This window comes from Caloenas nicobarica, chromosome 10, assembly GCF_036013445.1.
Source record: "Caloenas nicobarica isolate bCalNic1 chromosome 10, bCalNic1.hap1, whole genome shotgun sequence".
NCBI classification, from domain to species: domain Eukaryota; kingdom Metazoa; phylum Chordata; class Aves; order Columbiformes; family Columbidae; genus Caloenas; species Caloenas nicobarica.
In genome coordinates, this window is record NC_088254.1 from 5,897,261 (window position 1) to 5,922,196 (window position 24,936).

At 38.3% G+C, this 24,936-nt stretch overlaps 1 protein-coding gene across 3 annotated transcripts in view; it reads right to left on the reverse strand.

The window, feature by feature from the left end:
• Positions 1 to 278: 278 nt before the first annotated feature.
• TLN2 (talin 2) overlaps positions 279 to 24,936 on the reverse strand; it is a 170,296-nt gene continuing 145,638 nt past the window's right edge. For all 3 annotated transcript variants that reach the window (XM_065642225.1, XM_065642226.1, XM_065642224.1), the window contains 9 exons: positions 23,819 to 23,926; positions 19,951 to 20,056; positions 16,602 to 16,726; positions 9,749 to 9,874; positions 6,472 to 6,534; positions 6,195 to 6,377; positions 4,660 to 4,785; positions 3,806 to 3,929; positions 279 to 1,041 (listed from right to left, as the gene is read on the reverse strand). In XM_065642225.1, the coding sequence (XP_065498297.1) occupies positions 884 to 1,041; positions 3,806 to 3,929; positions 4,660 to 4,785; positions 6,195 to 6,377; positions 6,472 to 6,534; positions 9,749 to 9,874; positions 16,602 to 16,726; positions 19,951 to 20,056; positions 23,819 to 23,926 (1,119 nt within the window). In that variant the 3' untranslated portion in view covers positions 279 to 883. The remainder of the gene's footprint in view (positions 1,042 to 3,805; positions 3,930 to 4,659; positions 4,786 to 6,194; positions 6,378 to 6,471; positions 6,535 to 9,748; positions 9,875 to 16,601; positions 16,727 to 19,950; positions 20,057 to 23,818; positions 23,927 to 24,936) is intronic.

A 24,936-nucleotide genomic window follows, 5' to 3' on the forward strand; every position in this document is an offset into this window, starting at 1 on the left:
GACAGAGTTCACACATTAAAGGAAGAGAAGCTCGTGAACCAGCTCAGTCTGTGTATCTGTCTGCCTCCAAACTCGTTTATCAGAATTCATTGCAGGCAAACCAGCCATTTGGAACAGACTTGTAACTCACATGACTAAACAGTTTCTGCATTTAGCATTATAAACTTTGTGCCACAGAAATGCAGTGTTCCTTTAACATGAACAGCCACAATATGTTTAATGTATATTACTGTGAATATGGAAAAGCAGGTTTCAGGAATCATTACAGTTATGGACAGATAACTCTCTCTTTGTTAATCATGATGTGGTTACATAAAGACAAAACTTCTACAGTGTAAGGCAGGAAAAAAAAAAAAACACCACCACAACAAACCAAAACAACAACAAAAGCCAAAACCAAACCAAAACGAAAAAACACAAACCACAAAGCCAGAGATTCAGTAAAATGCAGGGAAGATAAAAGTAGCGATGGCATGTGCAATACTCCTGGGGTGAATACCTTACCAGTTTGGACTGATTTAAAAGCAAAAATGTGCTCATAAGCTAAACATATTTATGTTGAGGAGGTTTCTAAATTATGTATTTGTCCCTTCATCGGGAATTAAGTAAGGAAGACGTAGAAAATCAAAGGGAAAAGGAGACATGAACAAGAGTCTAGTCTTCAATTTTTGTTTTAAATCTTTTCTTACTGTGAGGCTTCTGATGCAGAAAAGTTTAGACAAATGATAAAATGTTTAAATTATCTTCTGAACAGTCAGTGAAACAACACTAGACTATTTGTACACAAACAACTTTGAGACATTTTGCTTTTAATTTGCATACAATTCCTTAAAGTGAATTCCACGTGAAGAATGGTGAGATACAACAGAGCTCATTTACCATTTCACAAGTTAACAGAACAAAGTAAATATCTGTTCTTCTTATTAACTAGTTTCCATCCCTTACTCCAACTTGTCACTTCCTGCTGCAAGTCTCCATGCCGAATAATTGCATGGACTAGTTCCAAGCTCCACAGACATTCACATGTGGACTTCAGTGATACTGCAAATTATAACAGCAGAAAACATTGAAGTAGAAAGACTATAGATGAGCTTATATTGTCTTAATGTTTCCCAAATGAAGACCCAAAATTCAGAGTAAAAAAATACTTCAGTTGTTCAGCTCAGCTACTCATCTGACTGTGGTTCCTCTATGGAGCACATAGCTAAGAAGAAAAAAGAACAATACTTTCTGTCAAGTAAGAGGGGGCATTACATCAGAAATAGAGAGGTCTCAAGATAACTGTGCTAAAATGGACTTCCCAAACAAATTTATCTGGAACACAATTTGAGCATGCTCTTTCCTTCTATATACTGGTGAAGTTTTCTAGCTATACAATTTCCATACATAATTGCATTTGACCAGGCTTTTGGCTTCTTTCAAACTGGCAAATATCATTCTGATCAAAATATATTACAACAGTATTATACCTATAATAAAATACTGGCATGGTGCTAAGGACAGAATCGTCTTTCCTCGTGCCTTAATGAGACCGAATGATACATTAAATATACGTTAAAAGGGATGCAGTAACAAATCTGTCTTGCAGATCTTTCCAAAGAAGAGATTGGATTGTGAAGCTATCCAGGCAAAAACAAGAGAAAGAGCCATAAGCTGCGAAGGAGATGGACTTACCAAAAGCAGCAGAAAAACCCTATCACTAGAACTATATTCTGGTCTTAGAACAATAAACACCAATTTAGCTTTCTGCCTAAAAGTTTACAGGAAGCCTTTTTTGGTGTAGGAATTCTTAACATTGAGATTCTGTGACACTGCTCTACTGAATTCAATGCGTAAAGGTTGAGTGAAAAAAATCAAATCAATTGTGCTGACATGGAAAATTACAGAACTCAGAACTGCACATCTCTGATAGTAAGGGGTTGCATTTGCACACAAGCCTACACATCACAGCACATCTGTTGATGCCAACGATTCCATTTGGGATTTGCCAATTTTTTCCTCTCATGATTGTGGATTCTCCAGGAACTCTACTGAGTCTGAAATACTTCAGTACCAGAGAAGAGACTCTAACAATAAAAATCTTTGTACACTTTAATATTTATTAATTCTCTAGTAATTTTTTGCTATATATTTAACACTAGTGTGACAAAATTCCTGATAATTATATCTCATGCAGGTAACTTAAATGAGTTAGCACTATCTAAAACTGGTAAACCTACTACTAAGAGGGTTAATTTTGAGTCTACAAGAGAAGTATTTCTGTAACAATGACAACAAGGTGGGTATGCATATAACATAACAGGCTCAGCTGAATGTACTTGGCAGGTATCTAAATGACAGCACAGCCTTCACTAGGACTGGAGTGGCAACATCCTTTGACCTAAATAGACTTGACATTACTGTTGAAGAGGGCTTGAGTGGAGGTGGAAGCATGTTGGAAATTGTTGTTAGGAGAGATGGTGTTTCTGTGGTTAGTCAAATAGTTTAGCTTTTGCTATTTAAAGTTGCTGTGATTTGCATTCTTTCTTAGGGTAAAATGTGTTACTCACTCACCCATATTACTATTGTTTAGGTCACAACAGATATTGAGAGCATACCATACCTTTCTGCAACTGAAAACAAAGACTGTGGATAGATTGCTGCTATTCCTTCTCTGCAATTCCTTGGTGAGTACATTTTCATCAATATCAACTATGAAACAAACTGCCTAGAGTCCAGATTTTTAAAAAAATATATTACAGGAAATTGTCTACTTGTAAATCACTTATTCTTTTCTCCTACAATACCCACAGGTTTCAAAACAAAAAAATGATAAATGAAATTAATAAAAGAATAATAAGAGTTGTGATAGTCTTTTGTTGTACTGGGCATTTCTCTTTTTTAACTAACATATATTCTAACAGAAATCCCACAGTACAAACCAGATAACTTCAATTAAAAAACAAAATGCAAACTATTCAGTCCAATCTTAGAGCATGTGTATGTGTGTATAATACTGTAAAAGTAGTCACACATTAGAGGTATATAATTGAAACAGCATTTTCCTTCATGAACCTGCTATTATTGAGGCAGTGACAAGGTTTCCATTTCTTTGTTTTCTGAGCTCTTTAAAGAATGGCTATTGCCACATTTTGTAAACCTAAATACTGTACAAGCAGAAGCTTGTTGGTATCAGGTAAGGAATAATACTACTAGTGCAAACAGGTGCAGAGACAATTCCTCCAGTTTTGGGGTGAACCAGCTATACAACACTGAAAGAGGACAGGCGTCTTCTTCAAACCCACACTCATGCGTGTTTCTCCACTCAGACGTACATCTTTCTCTGTCTTGGTCTTCTTTTTACAAGAGTAACTAGGGGAGAACGACCAGCTCGTCTGATATTTATCATATGAAAGATTTCTTGACTGTTTTTCTATTAATATTACAAACGTTTTGTAACAAGTCAAGGAACGATAAATACCTCAAGCATCAGGAAAGTGACAATAATACTGACTTAGTATCTTTAGTAAAAAGTGAAACATTCTCTCCTGAGATATAAGTCAAGGAAGGAACAGGAATGATGAACCTAACACTGTACCATAACTTGATCATCATGCACCTCAGCTGACCAGATGAGAAAGAACAAGTGTTTGTTGCCCTCTGCTCATCCAAAGCTATGACAGGCAGTTTATTTAGGTAAGTGCTTGGCATACCAGAATGTTGTCAAAGCAGTTCTCACTGTACTGTCCCCCTTTAGCTTATTTCTTTAAAATGAAAAAAAAAAAAAAAAAAGAAGAAAGGAAGAAGAAAATCTCAGCAGGTTAACCTTCATCTTCTCTCAGCTCTGAGGGTAGAAACTTGTATTGCTGTTGGCGGATCTGAGCCAGTTTTTTCCTTGCTTCTTCTAGCTCTCTTTCCTTCTTCAGCATTTCTTCTTGGGCTGCAATGATCTAGAAAACAGAAGCATGAATTATGATGGCAGGGAATACTGTCTGTAAAACAAGATTTCTTTCTCTATGACACCAGTCACTGCTACGCCTTGAGTATTCTCCAGAGAGGCACCAAATTTCAATGACTTTGGCAGGAATTGCTCAAATATTTCCAGGTTCCAGGACTATGCCACCAAGAACAGTATTGTATTCCCACTTGTTTCTTAAAGAGGACTGAAAAAAAAAATGTCTACCAGCATAGTTTTACCATACATGCATGATGGACTTTATAGTGCTGTGCTCCCCCAACATTCAGTGGGTAAGTGCTTAGCAACATGTAGGATAAACACCATGTCTTAATATAATGTTTGAATGACAGTAAAATTGAACACTCATTACTGTAGGTATACAGTATTCTTCTGTGTCTTAAAATGCTAAAGAAAAAATGACAGAACTACAGATATGCAGAAATGTTAAATTTGTTTGAAAAGAACCATTAACTTAAATCAGAACAAAAATAAAAGACATTGGACAATGGTAACTTTGATTACAGTAAATGCTCAATGAAGAAGTGAAGACATCTTAAAGTAAATCACTTTGCTGTTATGTCAGTGGTTACCTAACAGGACGCATCAAGTAATTTATCATACATATATTTATCTAGCCTGCAGTGCAGCAGATAGACATTGTAACACTGCTACATTTCTATGATAGTTTTTCTCTGCTTTAGAACTTGGGTGAAGGTACCAACCTGAGCAATGCCACCCACAAACTTTGTTTTGACCACAACGTCATCATCCTCTGCTTTCCCAAATGCTGCTTTTTGGGCTGCCCTCACAAGATTGTCTGATGCTCGCTTGACAGCATTTCCTGCAGCCTTTGAAAAACATACAAGAAATTTAGTAATAACAGAAATTAATAACTGTAACATTAATAACTGTAACTTGCTTGACTACACAGGGAAGGTGTGTTTTGTTTTGGTTTTCCCAGTGAAAAGCAAACTAATATTTCAAAATCAATGATACAGAGAGGAACACAATTCCTTCATTTAAGAAGCTGAAAGTTGGGGAAGTCACAAAGAAGATTTTTTCCCTACAGTTTGAAATAAAACAGTCGATGAAATTGCAGGTTACATTATGCAGAATACTGATCAGATTTTTTTTTTTTTGAGGAAGAAGAACAGAAAATGAAAAGTAGTGTAGAAAGAAACATTTTAAGGCAATGAAGTTTTTAAATTAATAGACTTTCATCAGGGTGAATTAGCCAATTACACAGCAATGATTATCTCACATTTAAACTTTTATTTTCTTAAACATTCTAGGATTTCTAAAGATAAATCATCAAATGTGTAATATGTCTTTTATTGTCTAAACAGAGCAGTGTCAGCAATTGTGCATCAAAATGAAAAAGGTAACTAATCTACCTGCATTCTAACACTGACAGAGCCATGTTTGCTATACCATAATAAATATTGGCAGTAGAGATTTCAACACTGCATGCTCAGTGACAACCATGTCCACAGGCACTGGTTTAATGGATATAGAGGAGTGGCCTTGGAGTCTCCTACCGTGATCCCCACGGAGATGGGTGGAAGAAGAGTCCTTGTCACAAACAAAATGCAAACCTCTCTTCTACTAAAGCTAAAAGATGGAGCCAGCAACCTTATTGAAGCACTGACCATTGGCCAGGAAATACCCTGTGCAGACACATGACAGTAGTATAGTGCTCAGCTTCGTAAGATCTGGTGCTGAATTTGCTCCAGCATACTAAGAGCTGCTGAAAGTAGTGGAAAGCCGGATCTGGGAGAAGAACAGTCCATAGTTCAATGGGTACTGCATGGAGCTGTAAATGAGATCTCTCATATACCACTGGCAGAATCCTTTACATGTGCGAGTCCCAGATAAGCCCTATGCCTTGTATTTGTATTTTAAATTGGTTGATACAACAAAATCTGACCTGCACCTCCATTTTCACTCTTACTGGAATGTTCCTCCTTCCTCTCTCTTTATCTGTTCATCAATATCAGGACAGAGGCAGGAAAAGAAACTTCTGGGTTGATGTGGACTTAGTGCTGAGAGAGGTTGTGAGTCATTTGTTCTGAGGGACTGAATGAGGGACCTAGCTATGTGTTTTCTACTCAACTATACATACATACTTGGTGAACGAAAGTGCCCCAGAATCCCACAAGGAAGAAAAACTGAACATAATTCTGAAAATTCAAGGAACTACTATAACAGCATTTACATAGTACTACTATGATTTTTCAGGAATTAAGAGCACAAGTACCTGTAGTCTCCTCATGGCTTCAGAATCATGATCAGCCTTCACCTTGCAAGCCACAAGCAACTGTGCCGTGGAAGCTGCCACTTGCTTGGCAGATGAGATGAGCTTCTCCTCACTAGCGTGGCCTTGTACTGAGGCATTAGCTGCTTCACAGAGATTGCTGGTTGCAGCTGCCACCATTCGGGCCTAGAAGACAGTAAATAGTGTCACTGTGTTTTCTCACAGGATATTATTTCTTCAGAGCAGGTGCTAGTTTTCCTTAAGAAAAGAAGGTACTCACAGCGGAAATAAGTCCCTGAGACCACTGTCCATCATCGGCTGCATTTGCAGGGATCGCTCCAACCTGAAAAAAACAAAAAACAAACCAAATCAGAGATGGCTTACAATGAATCAGAAAATACAATTGCTTTGTCTCAGAACAGTAATCCATGAAAAAAAAGGAACACCTCTACTTGTGACTGTGCCCAGCATATATAGGAGCAGAAAATTGAACTGAAAATTGTTTGTCAGAGTAAGTGTGCTTCCAGCACATGTCTGCCTGCTCAGATAGCATCCAACTTGCTATGCTGCTTGAACTGCCCTGTCCATGAGACGTGTAAAAGTCTCAGAGTAATGATTGTTGCAGCTGAGACTTTGGCCTAAGCAACAGTTGGAGCAGTACTTCCTAATCTCCTGGCCTTTAAAATAACTCCTTTCTGTGTCCACAACACATTTGGATATTCATCATTCTTGAATTTCTTCTGATTCTGGCACTATGGGAAGGTACAAACCAGAACTGACTTTGTGCCTAATAATGGCATTTGAGGCAAGCGGCCCATTTTTCTGTGTGGCTCATTCACTGAAGTTGGTTGCCAGCCCCCTGCTTCCAGCTGCCTGGGTCTGGGGGGTTTTGGGGAGCAGCTGGAAGATGTGAAATGGTCAAGAAACTTCTTGTATTTTAAGAGAAAAGGGAAGAGGAACTGATGCATAATGAGGATCCCAGGGATCAGGAATCAAATTCTTATATGTATCATCAACATAAACAGAAACTGTGTTCTCTCCTAGCTCTGGCGACAATTTTGTGTAACTGAGAAATCAGTTATACTAAAGAATAGATTAGGTCCCTAAATTCTTTAGGCTTCAAGGTTTTCTTGCCTAATCATCCAAAGAAAACATCTTTTAAGTAGACCACAGATGCAGGAGTCTGGTTAGTGATGTCTGAATATTGTATGTGTGTGCGTGAGTGAGTGAATAGGGGGGGTGGTGTGGAAGAAGACAGATTAGATCCAGCTTCCCAGACTTCATCTATGCTGCAGAAATGGAAATGGTTGCCCAATGTCAAATTAATTATTTTATAACAAACTTTACTGCCCACAGGGGAAAGTATTTTCACTTAAAATTATTTTAGCAAACAGTTCAACTACAATGTTGCACCATTTTTCCCTGTAAGATACTTTTACAGCCTTTACCAAGCAATATCAGAATCTTATTTGGGGCAAGAATGTGCCTGGTCGACACACATCCATGTGGTTGGGTAAGAATTTCCCACTGCCTCCTTACCAAATAAAAAGGTCAGTGAGGAATCTAAGGCAACAGTCAGTACCATTTACTGTTCAATACTGAAGCGATGGATATGGAGTAGATCAAACTTGTCCTTCCCACCTACATGCCAGTCATGCTTTTCTGGGAGAAGTCTCATGCCTCGGAAGATTTTACAAAAGCAAAACATTTCCCTCAATATCAATAACAAAATCTTCCCACCAGGCAGGTTGGAGCCGTTCGCTGTGGGCAAGAATTTGGTCAGTCATTTTAAAAGGCAGCGTCCTGTACTTCTGGCTGACCTGGAGATACAGGCTACCCCAGTAGTCAGCGAAACCCCATAGTGACAACTACCTAAGCACTAGTAATTAGTAAAGAAAGAAGGAAAAAGGGTTAGGGCTTTGTTATTTCAGAAGTATCTAAATGGCTTGGTTTATTTGTGAGAAGTATCATAGTGAGCGGACATGCCACAAACAATTCTGAATTTTGGTATTTTATTAAATTTTCTTTTTGGTTGGGATTAATTTTGTCCCTTAAAGACCACAGTATTATTTGCAGATCCTCCAAGTGGACAAGAAACTATCAGTAAAAGCCATTTGCCGCAAAAACGCGTGACCTTTCAGCAAGTTACCATACAAAAGTGACAGATAAAGCAAAACGGCTAAAACTGGTACAGCAGTCTGAACAGATCTGCTGATATGGCACTATATTTGACAGGTGTGCTTCTATTAGAACAGCAAGCTACAGCTTTTCTCAAAGAGACAGATTCAAGTGGTTTTAGTAATTATCTGAACTTGAATGGAACAGGATGCAAGTGCTGTTAGAGCCTCAATCTGAAAGACACAGGTGGAAATGTATCTGTGGGAGCAAAGAAGCCAAAAATACCTGAGAGGGATTCAAGGCTGGTACCAGGGGAGAAATACCTTCTGTATTATTCTATGTAATTCTACAGGAGTGGTGGTGAGGAAAGTAAAGCAAGCTGTATATCACAATGAGACTAAATAAGAACAGGTTTAATCACATAAAAGCAGACTGCACAATAATCTAAGCAAAGCAGGTAAGTTGAAATTCTCATTATTTGGACTGTCTCCACAGTCAGATTTCAATGGGTATTAATAACAGCCTGGTTTATGCGTTATTTATAAATTCCATAGCTACAGATTATGGTGGGTCTTTTCAAACAGTTACGTCACTGTTATTTTGAAACAAGTGCTCCACGCTCCTGCTGCAACTAAAAGCACAAGCTCCCTAGGAATCTGAGCTGAAGTAGACAGCATGGCAGTCTTGCAACAGGATCCACAGCACAGTCTGCTTAGAATAAAGAATTAGATGAAATCGGAAACCGTAACTATACGACAACAGGGATCCTATAACAAACTATTCTCACAGGCAACATATTTGTTTGATGTTCAGATTTTAAGTTTCAAACTATATTAACTGGTAAAAAAAAAAAGGCAACGGATATGAAATTAATTACAAATACCTCAATCCTGACCAGACCAAAAGGACGACACGTTATAAGCACTCTTTCCATCAGTCCCAACAATAATTATAAGCACATCCACTTAAATGTACTGAATTTGCATGCAAGGCTGTGTCCCCATTGAATGAGACAACAAAACATTCAGGGCACAACTAATGAGGCCCTTTACTATTCTAGTCCAGAGTGGTATTGTACACTGTGACATTTGGTTTTAGATCCACAAGCTGTTCTGTGGGATGATATGTTACTAGCCTGAATCATAGATCTTGAAAAAACAACAACAAAAAATCCTGACAAACACAAAAACTCCCCACAGCTGACACATATGAAGAGCCAAACACTTGATTACACTGGTGAGGTTTAAATAAACATAACTGGTTTGTTTTTAAAACAGAACCAAGCTTGGGCCATGTATCATGATGAGCAATGAATAGATTTACTTTTTCATTAGTCATTCCCAAGCTTCTTTCCCACTGTTTTAACAGAGAACAGTTAAGAGACTAGATTCAGTTTTGATGCTTTTCCCCTCTACTGTTGCTACATCCCTTTTACCCACCTTTCCCTGTGCCACCAGTTCTCTCTGGGCTGCTGAAGCTGATTTCACAAGGGCACTGGTAGCAGCTGCAATGGATTTAGCTGCTTCCAGAATCTGTTCTTCAAAGTCCAGAGTCTCATCTGCTTGCTATAACCAAGAAAGAACAATGTCACACATTATTCACCTGAAAGCACTTTTAGTTTCAAGATTGAGGACATACACGAAGTGAGACAAGAAAATTTTGGAACACATCAGTAAATTCAATAAGACCTACAACATCATTTTTTGCAAAGTAGTTTCATGTGGACTAAAGCTGGGAGTCAACATCAGTGAATTTAAACATTAAGTTGCCCTTGTGGCTGCTCACACGTGAAATTGAGTATCACGCAAGATACTTGAAGAATTGCCTTCACCTTTTTAACACATTACCTCCACTAGGGCTACTACATTCAGGAAAGTGCAGGTCTGAAAATAAATTCTTGTTTTCCCATATCAAGATTACCTTTTTAATGCTATAATACTGGCTTCCAGGATTGCTAAACCAGGTAGAGCATTTTCTGAATACTTAAAGACTTTAAGCTTAAAAAAGTAATAAATGTATGTTGTTTCATTCACTTATACTAAGAAATGTAACGTAGATACCAAGCAAGTGCATAGATCTAACGGCTTTGGTAAGAGCTGTCCTTTCACAGAGAGCAGCATTGTGAGGCAGTCCAGTTTAGTCATCTTGCAGATGTGAAGTTCCAAAGGTCTGTCTGGAACATTTCAGTCATCCAAAAGTGTCTTTCAACAAGCGTGAACAAATATTATAGAGAGATCAGCTGTTCCTAATGAGATTTTTTGCTATTTAAAATGCAAATCTATTGTTCCATAAAACAGCAACTTCCCTGACTTTCCAATCATTTAAACAAATACTGAAAACATTTTTCCACTTAAGCGTGCTTACTAGCTTCTAAACAGTTAACAAAATAGATAGAGATGAATGGTTGTTATTTCAAACAGAACCAGGCCAGGGCTATGTGTTCTGATTTTTATACAAAATAAACCAACAGAAAGTATTTTGTTTATGATCAAATCACGGGCCTACCAGAATCCAATGCAGTGTGGCCAGCAAGGCTAGCAGATACAATACCAGAACAGATCACCTTGTGAGACATGGGGCTTCTTAAATAACAGGTCTCTTCCAACTTATGCAACCAGAGTATTCTTGTGTCAAATTACTAACTTTAGGAACACCAGCTAAGTGAAACTGGGCATTTCATTTGCAAAGCTAAGTGCATTCTTCTAAATCTAAGTCAGGTTTAGTTGTGTTACTGCAATCTGATGAAATAGCAGCTGATTATAAAATAATAAAGTATCATTACAAGTCATTATAAAGCATTACAAAATGGCACATCAAGCAGTGCTCAGCCCTAGGGCACTTCACATAATCACCACATAACTAAAACAAAATCCAGGAGATGAAACCGTAGCATCCATAGACATCAGAAAACCAGAATGATTTGAAAGTAAAAACTGATGTGTAGATGAAGTTGTTTGGCACTTTAAAATTTTCTTATCCTTTAGGAAAAGCTACCTAATTCAAGGAAAACTGTTTGTCTTGCCTTGCTATTGGGCTAATCCCATCAACTGAAGCATCTCTATTTGTAATAAGAATACAAGAAATCGCTTTGTAAAGTGAGCAAGTCATGTTCCACATGAATTTTTGGCAATGTGTAACATCATGACCATTTTTATATCTAAGTGGCAATCACATTGGTCCTGAATTTATGCAACAGGGCTCAAGTCTTTTTTGTAAAACTCTTCAATCATGACATCACAAAACAGAAGTCACTAAATGGAATTCAGTATAGTCATTACCAAATTTCATTGTTAAAATAGATGCATTGTTTACTTTGATTTAAGTTGACTAAAGACTTAAACTGAAATATCAGCAAAAGTACCAGTGAATGACAGTCAATTTCACAAACTGTTGCTGCACTTTTACTTTGGTCTAACGCTCCCTGTTATTGAGAGTTTTTAAATTTTCATTTCCAACATAACAAAATTCTATCATGCGTATTATTCTTTATATATCAGCATTGTCAGGAATTCAAACTTGAGTGAGCATGTCAGTATCTGCTTATTTATTATAAAGGAGGCACCATTCTTTCATAAAGTTTAATAAAAAACCCACGGTCCTACTCTGATCCATTAGGCAGCTGTGGATGTGCCTAGAAAGTATTCAATTTGTGAAAAACCAGCCACCAAAAAGAGACTGAAGAAAAATAGCTGTTTGAACTCAGTTCAGTGTAGTGAGTGGATTAAATATTGCACACAAGTGCTAAGCAAAAATGCCTGCTTTCAAAGGAACGCAGAGAAATCACATCTTGCTGAGGATGCTGTTGTGCAATGGCTGAGTTAACTTCCACTCTGGGGCAGCAGGTAAAGCTCAGCAGGAAAACAGATAGCTAAACGTTAGTATCTCATCAGATCACAGATTTTTGTTTCCCCCCCTGTATCAAATGAATTTATTTCCAAGTATATTGAAATTTTGGGGGTGGGGAGCAGAAACTACACCTCTTCCAAATCCTACATTTCCTGCCATCTCTCAACTTCTCTTATTTCTGGAAAAAAGAAAAAAAATGTTTTATACTAACAGTTGATCCCTTCCATGGAGAATTTATTTTTGAAGCACTCTCACACAGCCCCCTGTAGAACTTCCGTTGAGTATTCATCTTTTCTAACAAATCCTTGTTTTCTAGTCCTTCCCTGCAGTTTTCCCTTCAGCATTTTCGGGTATGTTTAAAATGGGGACAGGCACCATGCTCAGCCAGCACTGTGGGTACATTCACCTGCCTGTGCTCTCCAAAGACCATTTCTTAGCCATGACGTGTAACGGCCCAAGACTGAAGACAGCAAAAAGCCCTACAAGAGAAGTAATTCTTCTGCCCGTCCCTGTTATTAAAGACTGTGTCCTGAACTGTCTGAAGTTCACACTGATCAATAGTACCCTCACAACACCCGCCACTTCACCTCCTTCATGAACAAAGTTAGGAGCAGTGATGTGATAGATGGCAGAAAATTTCACCTTGTAAGGTTTTAGCTACTTAAGAGGGCTACTTGGGTTTCTTTAGAAAGCAGATCTATGAGACAAGTGATTAGCTTCTCCTTCCTCAAGTAGCCCCCATGAAGATCAGCATCTCTTTCTCCAAAGTTTAAACTAATAAGCTGTTACTGACTATGTACGGGTATAAATGGATTGGAAAAGGAAGTCACTAGAACAGACAAACCAAAATTATTAGGCTAGCTGCAAAGTCTGTAGCATGAAATATCCTGAAAACGTTGATTGCGCCATTAAAAAAAATATAACTTGAGATGGTTTTGTACTGTATTTTAACCAGTTTTCTGTAGAATCTCCATTATTAGGAGCAGCATAAAGTCAGGGTTACTAGGAGAACAAATGAGGCCACAATCTCGTTGCTAAACAGTAGAAAAAAAATTCAAAAGATAAACCATTTTATTTTGAAGCTGCGCTCATCTTCTATTTCATAAAAATACAAGCAATATGGGCAAGTTACTGCACTGAGCCATGGAAAACACAATAACCATTTCCGTGGAAGTCAGTTCTTGGCACAGCTTCTGCTCACTGTCATAAAAGGCCCTACACAACTTCAAAATCCCTCCAAGAGCAACTCTACTGATAAAGGAGCCCTTCATGTATACATTTTAAGTCAGATTATATTAGGAATCTGCAGGAAGTCTTCTAAACCTGCTTGTGAGTAAATGTACTCCTTCATATTGCCTTCTACTATGTTAAAACCCCCGGAGACAGGGCAGGACACTGTAGGAATATGTTTGATATATAGTTGGATTAAATAACAACCTAATATATCAAACATATCACACAGAGTCCTGCAGAAAAAGGCATCCAGGTTTGATTCATCTTGGGAAAAAAAAGGACAAACTACCAAAAGATAACAGCAGGGAATTTATTGAATACTAAAGACACTTGTGTTTGAAGGCACAGGCCTGCCTAGAAGCATGAAGAGCATTCCAACAGAACAGGGTAGGTGCAGCAATACTCTATAATAGCTCATCTACCACACCTTTTTCCTTAAGTGTTCTTTTGCCAGTATTAATGAAGCATGTAGTTTTTATTAGACAAAATGTTTTTCTTCAAAAAAATTACAAATTTTGGGGGGTTATTATTTTACAACCAGTGGCATATTTGCAGAACAGGAGGAATATATGGCTGCATTGCAGGACACTTGACCCTCCAAAAATGGAAAACAAAAAAAAGGAGTCTACACTCAGGAAAAACGGAATTGTATTTAAAGGAAATATGACAGCCAAAACTTCCTTAATAAACAATAAAGAACAAATTGCTTCACAGGTCATTCCCCACCTTGAACACTGCAATGAGAATGCTCAACAGGTGTTACGTTAGGGAGAGGAGTAACAACATCTACTTAGGAGAGTCCACAAAGTGCTTGCCAAAGATAAGCTCAGAAGACAGATTAACAATGGGGCAGTGGACTAGTGGACTAAGCATTTTAAGGTCACATTCACCAGCAGCAAAATGACCAGGATTTAAAGCAAACAGAATATGCATCATACAATAAAATATGGGCGGCAGCAGCTAGAAGGTCTGTGACTTATTAGAGATTGTTCTCTAGGATAAGATGATTCCCAGTAGTGGAAAATGAAGAGATCTCATGCTGCTGGTCTCAGTCTAAGACATCAAGGGGGTATGATAGGTGCAAAAATATGAAGAGAAAACAAGGAAAACAAGAATTTTAAAAAGCCAAAAGTATTAAAAAAATAAGATAGTGGAACAAATGAACAAAAATCCTACCTTCAACTATTGATTTTTTTCTTTAGGGGTAATAGACAAACTGGAACATACAAAGATGAAAGTTTCAAGACTAAATCAAATGACTCCTGCTCTCTTACCCCAAAATAGAGAATCGGCCACCAATTAATAATGATGAAGATGATGGATTTCCTGCAGGCAGATTATTCTAAAATTACCAGCTAAGGACTTCTCTGCCAATTCACTTAATGATGATTACTGTCAAGCTAAGCAGGATTTGGTCTAAGCTGTCTAGTGGTCCAGTGGTCTGTTCCATTGCAGAAGAGAGCTACTATTCCTGCATTTCGTAGATGAAGCATAAGAAAAATCAGTTGTGTCCACCTTCTTACCTAGTCTAGGCATCCACACTACAACACCATGTATGTTGTTAAAGACAAACATGAGAAAGACAGAGCCTGTTCAAAGCAGGAAATCCTACGCTGGGATGATACAACCTACAAGTCTTCAGCAAAAAAAATGGCATTAGAGCCACTCTGGGATCTTCCTAGTACCTTTAATGTGTATTACAATCCGCAGTGTGAAAGGGATGAAACATTTAAAAAAGGATGCAAAGGCTGTTTAAATCTCAAATTAAACAAACAGTTGGATATGAATTTTAGTTTCAGAAAATGACAAATAAACAGACCAATAAATCATAGGCAGACTGGATAATCAAATTAACATGTTAAATGAGGAACAGGTGTGAGATTTGCATTCACTGGAAAATTACAATGGCCCTAGAGCAGCTTAGATATTGGAAGGACACTGCTCCATGGTTCCCAGGCAACACACACACACCATTGTGCAGTGGTTGTATAGAAAAGGTGATGGAGGACTCTTCCTCTCCTTAGCCTGTATCCTCTGCTCTGTAGGATCTCTTTATAAAGGACCATTTTTCTTTACAAACAAGATGGATGTACTTGTAAAAAAATGCAGGACAAAGAGCATTTCTTTTTCATGAGGTAATTTATTCCAATCACTAAGCAGGGAGAGGTGGGTGGAAAGACCTCGAAGAGTGAAGCTACCAATAGTTATTTCATCTGATGTTCCTGAGTGACAAAATACCACCCTGCACTGAAAACAGTCATCCAACACTATATGTTCTTGAGGCCCTGCTTTTTAAAAAGACTTCTCATTAGCTTTACTTAGAAAACAGTTTTGCACCTACAAAGCAGCATAAAGAGGGAAATAGATACATAGTCCTTTCCTGAAGCCAATTACACAGTCAAAGCATAATTTTCATTTTAAAGAGATAGAATTCTAGGCAACATGGTGATTGCTTCTAAAATCTGCCTGTTATTCCACACTGGACAAAAGGTAGCAATCTTGCGAGCTATACATACAACCACAAGTAACAGGAGTTTCATTTATTCTCTCTGTACCATACATGAAAATAGTTGGCTTAATTTCATATAATATATTCAGAGGTACATTCGAAATTACCTGGAAACATGCAACATTACTTGCTTTCATAATGAACTGTAATTTATTTTCCCTCAGGAAAACTAAATAGAAACAGTCCCACCACATATCTGATTTGATACTGAGGCAGCTACTCTTTTAGCATAGCATAAAATGTTATGGTTTTAACCTTAGAATATCCTGAAGGCCTTTTGCATTCTGCTGAATCCCTCTGTGTTGCTGCTGCCTTCTCCTGCTATACTACACACATTCAGATAGGGTCTTCAAGGGAAAGCAAGTGAGAATGACTTTTCACATCAGTAAAATGTGTTTGGAAACAGAAAAATAAATAATCAGCACTAATGATACCATAACTCTTAAAAACATTCCTGACATTTGGCTTTTCTTCCTTTGCTTGCTCATGGCTGGTGCTTGACTCACTCCCTGAACAGTATCTTTTCACTCTCTTCTTTCAGGGGCAAGTGCCATCCAGTGTGGTGTCTAGTGGCAGTGAGACTGAAGCAAGGTTTGACTGTTGATACCATTATCGTGGACAGTAACAACATAAACACCAATATATGGGCTATATGCACCTTCTGCTGTGTTAACTTCAAAGAAACAATGGGGATGGACACTCACCTTTGGCTTGGCTCTTGGTTTCAGCTGCTCTAACTTCTTTGCTGCAGCCTCAATTGATGCTGCAGCCCCAAGCAGCTCTGTCTCTGCAATGACGGTTGGGTCTTCTGGATCCACCCACTCTGTCCCTGAAATTAATGGAGACAAAGACAATAACTTCAGTGCCACTGTGAGCTGCCATTCAAATGGGGTGATTTACAATCAGACTTCAAGTGTCAAATACAGAATGCACATTGTAGAAAGCTGATTTTAGTGCCATAACGGCATAAAAACACTGTAGTTTGTGCCACTGAGAGCAAAATGTGAGTCAGATTGAAAAAAAGCATTTAGCAGGATTATTCTATTGTGAAAGTAACTTAATTAAGAACTGTGTAAGGAAAGCAACTTCAAAAAGGGATACTAGCCATACTGGGAATGAAAGTAGTTGCCACTCAACATTGGTTTATCAGAGCTCTTACAAAGATGGTTTCTAACTTGACCAAGTTGTAAGGTACATTGAGAAGTCTGACAGAATGGTAAAGAGGACCCGTTATAGACAACGGCTCGTCATCCACAGCACACTTTTCAGAGTCCCTTTTTTGGCAGTGGTTAGAGATGAAGCTCATATTGACTGAAAAAAGCACACTTTTGACAACGTGTTTCTAACAGCAACATAGGGAAGGCCAAAGTAGTTTCTGTACCATATCCGAAGGTCAATTTTTTTACTTTTTGGCATTTCTCTTGGCTCAAAGAAATTTTGTAGGTCCACAAAATTAATACTTGGCTGGAGGCGATCTCATATTTTTGGAAGTTCTCAGTGCATTATAATTTCCAATTTCATAACATAATTCTCTGGATGACATGATTCAGAAAGCATCCATGCTCTGGACTGAGAGAAGCAATGAAACAGCCAAAACGAAAGGCAGATGGAAAGAGAAAAGGAAACCAGAAAGAAAACTTTTAAGTTCATAACTACTAAGGGCAAGGGGGGAAAGTGGTGTCACAGATGGAAATAGAAAAGGATGGGAAGCAGTGTAAGCAAAGGAAGACTAAACTAGAATTGGGGAGAAAAAAAAAAAGAAAAAATCTCTTACAGCCTTGTTAAACTATTGAAACTTGATCAGAAAGTTTGGGTGAACCTAACATTAAAATACCAACTGAAACATCAATCATTACTAGGGAAGAACAGCTTGGGAGAAGGATACTGGCACTTTGCTTCAGGAATAACATAACCCCTGTCTGGTTCATCAAACACCAAAGGAAATAGGCTTGAATGCTTGTGGGTTAACATTGCACCAGCTGAAGAATGAGGCAGTTTCTGCTCTGGATGACCAGATCACAGGAGAACACAAAATGACGGGCTCCTCTTTATGATGTGGTGGGAGAAAGCTGAAGTACATGGGACTGTAATCTTGTGAGCTACATCTCATGCTGCTAATCCCTATATAGTATGTGTACAGGTGTGTGTGTATATATATATATATATATGTATTTTATATAAAATATCAAAACATTACCAAATACCATTTTTCAGCTCAACTGGTTTACAAGTTGAAGGAATTCTATATTAAACCCTAATATTGGCAGATAAAGCAGGGAAAAATAAACCTTTGATACAGGCAGCATGTGTAAAGACAGTCAAAACCAAACTTGTAAAATCTATCAGTTCCTCTTCAGAAAAAGGCTTTTCACAAAGGTGAAAACATTTACATGCTAAATTGGTTAGGAGAGATAATTCTATCATTTATCTATGAATGGAATTTAAGAATGAAAATTAGGAATGGTTAATAACATTTTATTTTCCACAAAAAAGCTTCTAAAGTGAATTAAAAAAAAATCCCCTACAGGCAGTAAATGAAAAAAAGAAAAATTGAATTTTAGTTTAATGCAAATGAATAAATGTCTCCAAAGCTGAGTACGATAAAAATATTTCTTTAAAGCATTTAGGGAAGAGAAAAGTTCTGATATTGGCTTGGCTTGTTAGCAAATGAAAATGGAAATTTTGAAACATAAGAAATAGTGCAGAAAAGGCTGAAGAATTAAAAAAAAATTACCTGAACAAGGAAAAAGCATAATGCAGATCACTGTTATATGACACATGTAACTATATTAAGATACAGAGGAAGAAGGAAAAAAAAAAAAAACCCAAAAAGACAACCAAACACAAACCATAAAAAAACCTTACTTCCCATATATGAAAAGTGTTTAGTCAGGATTTGTTTCCAAGACATGTACTCATAAAAGCAGGAAATAACTGAGGAAAATCTGCACTGTATATTACACAGAATATCAGAAAAAATAGTATAGAGTTCGCTGGCCTAGCTTAGCAAAGAATGATTGAACAAATATGAATTTACTAGAAGCCTTTGTTAAGGGGGGGGTAGAATTAAAAAAAAAGTTATTACAATGCTTTATTCAAAATATTTTACTGTGGTATTCTATTACCTATGGGATTAAAATGCTCATGTACCCTCCTGATGGCTGTGAAAATTTCTGCAGACTAAAGCTCCCAGTAATTCTATTAATAGCAGATGTAGTCTGATATTTAATAACACCACCCTCAATATGTACTCATCTTATTTAAAATGTATAATATTAGAACTGTCATCCTAAGAGTTCACATGCATCACTGGATAAAAATTTTACTAAGGAAGTCAGTATTTGAGAAAAATATCACTCTTCTGTTATAAGAATAGTGAAGTTCTGCTAAGCAACGGAATTCATTGCTTATTTGAGTGCTGAATTTATATTTGACCACAAGTATTTTTTTCAGTTCTAAGAGTTCAGGAAATGATCCAGATGACAATTTTCTGAAGTCTCATTGTTTCATTAACATATTTTATCGGGGCAAGACCCAGACAGAGGCACAGAGAGAACTATAGGTCTAAAACTTACATTATTGCCAGAGTCTGAGTATTAATTCAGTAAGATGATGGTTATGCCCTTTTATTTGAAGTTGGAAAGCAGCGGATTTATTTTGACTGAACAAACATGAGTGTAAGGAAAGGAACCAGCCATCAATTACAATTCAGCCATCAGTTCAAGAGCAGCGAGGTTGGATTTTGTTTTCTGCTGCTGTGCCTCTTGAGTGCTCTGCGTGATGGTTCCATCTCCAAAGGCCACATGATTTACAGATGACTTATGACCAATCATATGGAGTGGGAGAGGGTCAAACAGACACATTTACCAACACTGCAAACAAGTGAACATCAGCAGAGAAATTAAAAGAACAGAAGTAGCTGTTGCCAAGACATCTAGAACATACTAAAAGGGGTTTTGTTAGCTTTTGGTTTTGTTTTGAACTACAAAAATGACAGATCATAATCTCTGGAATAAAAAGCACACTGTGCTGGGAGCAGGCTACCCAACTCACCTTTCATTGCTTCTGCTGACTGGATGAGCTCTGTAACAGCACCAGCAACCCGCTTGGAGAAAGAGGCCAACTGATGCTTTAGTTCTGGAGTTGGTTTTTGAAGGATCTAAAGGAAAAGATAAAATGTAATAATGGTAAGGGTTCCAGAGAATGCTGGAACATTCTCAAGGCACACTAGTGAAAGTTGTATCTTATACAGTAGTCGGCTGAGATAAAACATCAGTCCAGTGAGAGAAGTACGATTGTCGGGGGCAAAGGCTTACACAGCAATGTGTGATGCGCACTAGAAGAGCGGCACTGCCTTGCATTTTTACACAAACTGCCAATATTGGCTGGAAGCTCTCAGTACTAAATCTAGGACAGAATTCTCCAAAATAGAGGCACATGTGTGAGTATGTGGGAGGAATATGCAGCTTTAGCAGTCCGTTCTCAGATACTACAGTCATTCTTCTTATGCATCAGGCTTAGTATTTCTAAACTGCTGGAGAGGAGCTGATTTTCTGTTATTAACAAACTGGTTGGTCACTATTTCTAAGAAATAGAATTACAGAGTTCTGCAAGCTAGTGCTAGTTGCCTGTTCTGGGAAAAATCGGCAATGGAAATGCCAACTCTGGGTAAGACCCTTCAACGCAAGCGAAAGACAGACACCTCTGAACTGAATTTGCATCAAGTATTAAACTGTGCTTCTCCAAATGGAACACAGTCAGACATTCAGTGAAGCTGAATTCTTCCCCTGAACAGGGACAATATTTGCATTTTAATTACCGTAGTGTAAGGAGAAAAAAAGATTAAGTTCTGGAAATTCATTTATACTCAAAAACGACTTCTGAGAGTGACAGAGAGATTTAAGAGCAAAACAAGGGGTTGAGTCTCCCAAGTCACATGCAGGTGTGCATTTGCTTAATGGTTTCCAAAACTCCCCTGCAAAGCAGCTCTGAAAACTAGGTGCACATTAAAAATACATTTTATCTTTTTGTTTGTTTGCTGTTTTGCAGTCAAATGCTTAGCCCCTTACTTTGAAAGAATAAACTAAACTGATTTATTTTTTTTTAACTTGGCCTGGTGAGAACTCTGCCAGACAAGGAATTATGTCTTTCTGGAACTACCACGTCAGTGTATGGGTGGGCTGGTCTCCTGCTTCCTAAAGATGATCTTTAGCCAACTAATTTCCATAGTAAACAGAAGTACATGAAGCCTCAAATAACTCAACAATCTGCAATGCTAACAAAACGTAACAACACAGTTATATGAAGGTTTATACACTGCATAATCCCTCAGTATGGCAGAAAACGGGCATTGACCATTTCAAGGCTTATCTTCCCACACAGGCAAAAATGTCCAAAAATACAGGAATGTGGTCAGGACTATAGCAAATAATGACATTTCCTGCTCCAGCAACTGTGACACTAGTGCTACCTATGGTAGTGGTGACAATGTTGGAACTGAACAAATGGATACAAATTTTAATACAAGGAGATTTACAAACTGCATTATTTTAAAGCCAGTGTAGAACTCACAGCAGATTCTCATCCCCTGCAGAGTCGAGTACAGACATGGCAGGAGAACAACAACAAAAGCTTCAGACTTCCCCTCAACTCAGCAAGCATCAATACTGACCAAGATAGAGCATGTGAATATGTAGGAGGGCAGTTCAGTCTTTAACCTTGCCAGGAATACAATTTACAAGTTGTTTTATACAAATTTGTGCACGCCCAACAGCTTTAACTAGTGTGTTCCCATGCCCGACCCCCAGCGAGGTGATTAGAGAAATATTCCTGTGAGCAATCAGGTCAGTTTTGTGCCACTTGCCAAATACAACCTCTGCACAAACTCAATACACTGGCTTAAGAAATCTCAGATATTGCATCTGACAACTCTTGCACCTAGGAAGTATCATCTTTTCAAGAAATATGGCTGCTGAATAGAACACCTTGGCATCCTTGTGTTGAGACACCCACGCAGTCATCCCTTGCCTAACTACCAAGGGCATGACTGAACGTACTAACAATTCTATCAGAAGGTGCCGCGTGGACTAATTAGAGGTTTCTAATCTGAGATGATCTGCATTTCTGGAGGTTACAAATCAAATGAGATAGTAGGCCTAGAGGTTCTAGAGTAACAGAGATCAGGAAGCAACAGGATTGTCTGATGCTGGAACCATCTTGCTATTGTTTCCTTTTATCTGAGCAAAACCAATCTGAGCCAGGATGTTAAGTTAGCAAGATTGTGTACGGCAGGAGAACAGCTCAGGTAGCCTCAGAACAAGCAAACAAATCACTTAGATTACGTCTAGACTGCATCTCTGCCACAACCCCCAAGAGTCAGAACTCTGAGGAAAGAGGGCAAAAGCCCTAGAGCAAAATATCTGTCATTTCCTTGGCTTGATGCTCCTCTCAAAGTGATCTTTTTTCATTTACTTTCCAGATCCTGTTTACATTTATGAAGCACAGCATGGATGTATTACGTGTGTATGTGACTAGCTCTAGACAGACTTTAGCAAAGCAGCAAGATGAAGTTACCATTCCATACATCTTTTTTTCCATGCAGGCATTATGCTCTTCAATGATGGTTGTAACCTGACTCAGAGTCAGTTTTCTAAGGCAGCAAACATTGAGGAGGGGAATTTTCTCATGGCTTTCGGGCCCTGAAAGTAAAGTAGCGTAAGGTAAGAAAGGCCTGTCCTGCTTCATTGGAGGAACAGACTTTTCTTACCTCCAGCCTCTTTACTTAAGCAGAGAGAGGAAAATGAAATGAGCAAAGATCAACTCAAATCTTTGATCTGTTCTGGCATGTCGTTTGAAAAAAGGATTATGGCTGAATTTGGTAGACCAAATATGAAAAATTCCCCAAAGTACTTATAAACTAAAGATGGGTCACACATCTAATGCTAAATTACTTACTGTTATGCAGCTCTAGGAATTACATTAACAAGTTCAATCTTTCTTGAACTATTTTCCCTGCTAGTGGCAAGCATAACTGTGACTTTACTTCTATGTTATGTATATTTCAACAAGTTGATGGAAATGACTAGACATGCTATATTCTCAGCAGTAAAGCTGACTTGGATTTGCTAATCTGCAGTTAGTGGCTTCAACTTTCAGTTTCAGAGACTTTAATGTCATCTTAAAGCCACTTAAAATAAATCTCTGGGCATCCATGAAGCTGACTGCTGATTTAAGTCACCTCCAGAAACATCTCACAAATGTTAGTTCCAACTCACATTATTGCTTCCTAGAAATGTGATAGCAGCAGAAGAATGATGCATTATATGATAATTATGTATGGTAAGGAAAATCCAACTGACAGCAGGATTAATGAGTTTGGATTTGAGTGGAGAAGTTTTCCACAGAGCTTTGGGGGTGTCCTGTCTGGCATGAGCTGGAGAACTCTTCGTGAGACTGTGCTGGCTTGGGGTTTGGGGATGGCATTGAGTAGGTGTCTCTTATTTTCCTAGAATCAGGACTGCAAAAAGACACGTTAAAGTGCTTTCATAAAGATCACATAACCTCTTTGGTCTGGGGAACAGGAGTGTGCCAAATATGTCTAATACTTATAGTGGGCTTAAAAGAATACTGAAGTGTCTTATTTTAGTGTTTTGTCAGGGACAATTTTTAGGTCAGGACCCATACTGCCTCCAGATCTGGTCCAGAATCCAACCCCATTTAAATACTTCCAGTCTCTTTTCTGTCTTGCAGTTTCAGCTGAAGTTCTGAGTTTACTTCAGCTTGCTTTTCCTGAATAACAAACGTGTTCATAATCTTGTGACAAACTGATAAAAATGTGTCACTAGCAGCCATTATAGAAAGAGATCAAGAGCGATTATTCTCCTTGAAGGGATCCAGTATATGCATGCAGACTCCTCCTTACCAGAAGAACATGTTCCAGGAGTTCCAGGTATCCCAGGGTACATTCTGTTCCAAAGCGCAGGGCTCTGTCTCGAACTTCTTCACTCACGTCTGGGTGATATGATGCTTGCTGAGGAGGCAAAACAACATTAGTACCCCAAAACTGCTCCCACAAGAGGAGGTCAACACAGAGAAGAGAAAGGAAAGAGAAGGAAGAGATTTTTCATAATGTGCAAATGATTTTGAGTTTGACGGCCAGCAGTTTCTGTTGTAAAGGTGTAAGCAAAGTCCGCTCGGAGAGCAGTAGAGCTCCAGTTCTGAGGATGGCACTGGGAATACTTTTCCTTTTATCAGCACATCCTCCTGCCTGGGTGTGCATCTGCAGTCTTTCTTAGCATCCTTCCTCGGGTATTGTCAGCAGGTTTGTTGTGTCTCTCATATAGGGTAACAATGTCCTGGCACTCACAGTTTTTTCTGCCAGTTGAGAACAAATAGACACCCCTGAAGAATGATCTGAAAATAAAAGAGGAATTTTAATTTCTTCTAATGAAAATATGTCTCTTGGAAAATATCTTGGGGATGGAATGGGCTCTTGGTTTATGTATATACTGTTCCCCAGGGAAAAGGTTATGCTATTGTGGCTCTTCTTTATTACTAATACCCACAAAAATAAAAATTATGAGTGTAGTTTTGCCACCCACAAATGGTTGTTTACATCTTACAGGTTAGAAATATGCCAAACCATTTTTTTTATTGTAGGCTTGTGCAGCCTACCAACAAGGAATGAAAGCAGGAGTGTCCATTTGCTTTAGAGACCAAAGTGCTGGGCTGGCCCTGAACACTTGGGGCCAGTCAGAGCTCAACCACCTCAGTGCTTGCCTTAAATGTGGGTCTCTCACTTTGCCTTCTCCATTCCGCAAGATCAAGAAAATAGCGTGTTCCTTAAAGAAAGCCCTGCAAAAATGGCAGATGAAAAGTGCTACAGAAGTGCCAGGACCTTGTTACCCTACATGAGAGACACAACAAACCAACTAACCCACCCACCCACAAAAAGGATTAGCTGCTTTTTGTTATCTGGTAACATATTGTAAGTAACAGCTTATGAATGGCTTTATCTTGACATCAGAATTTAAGACAGCA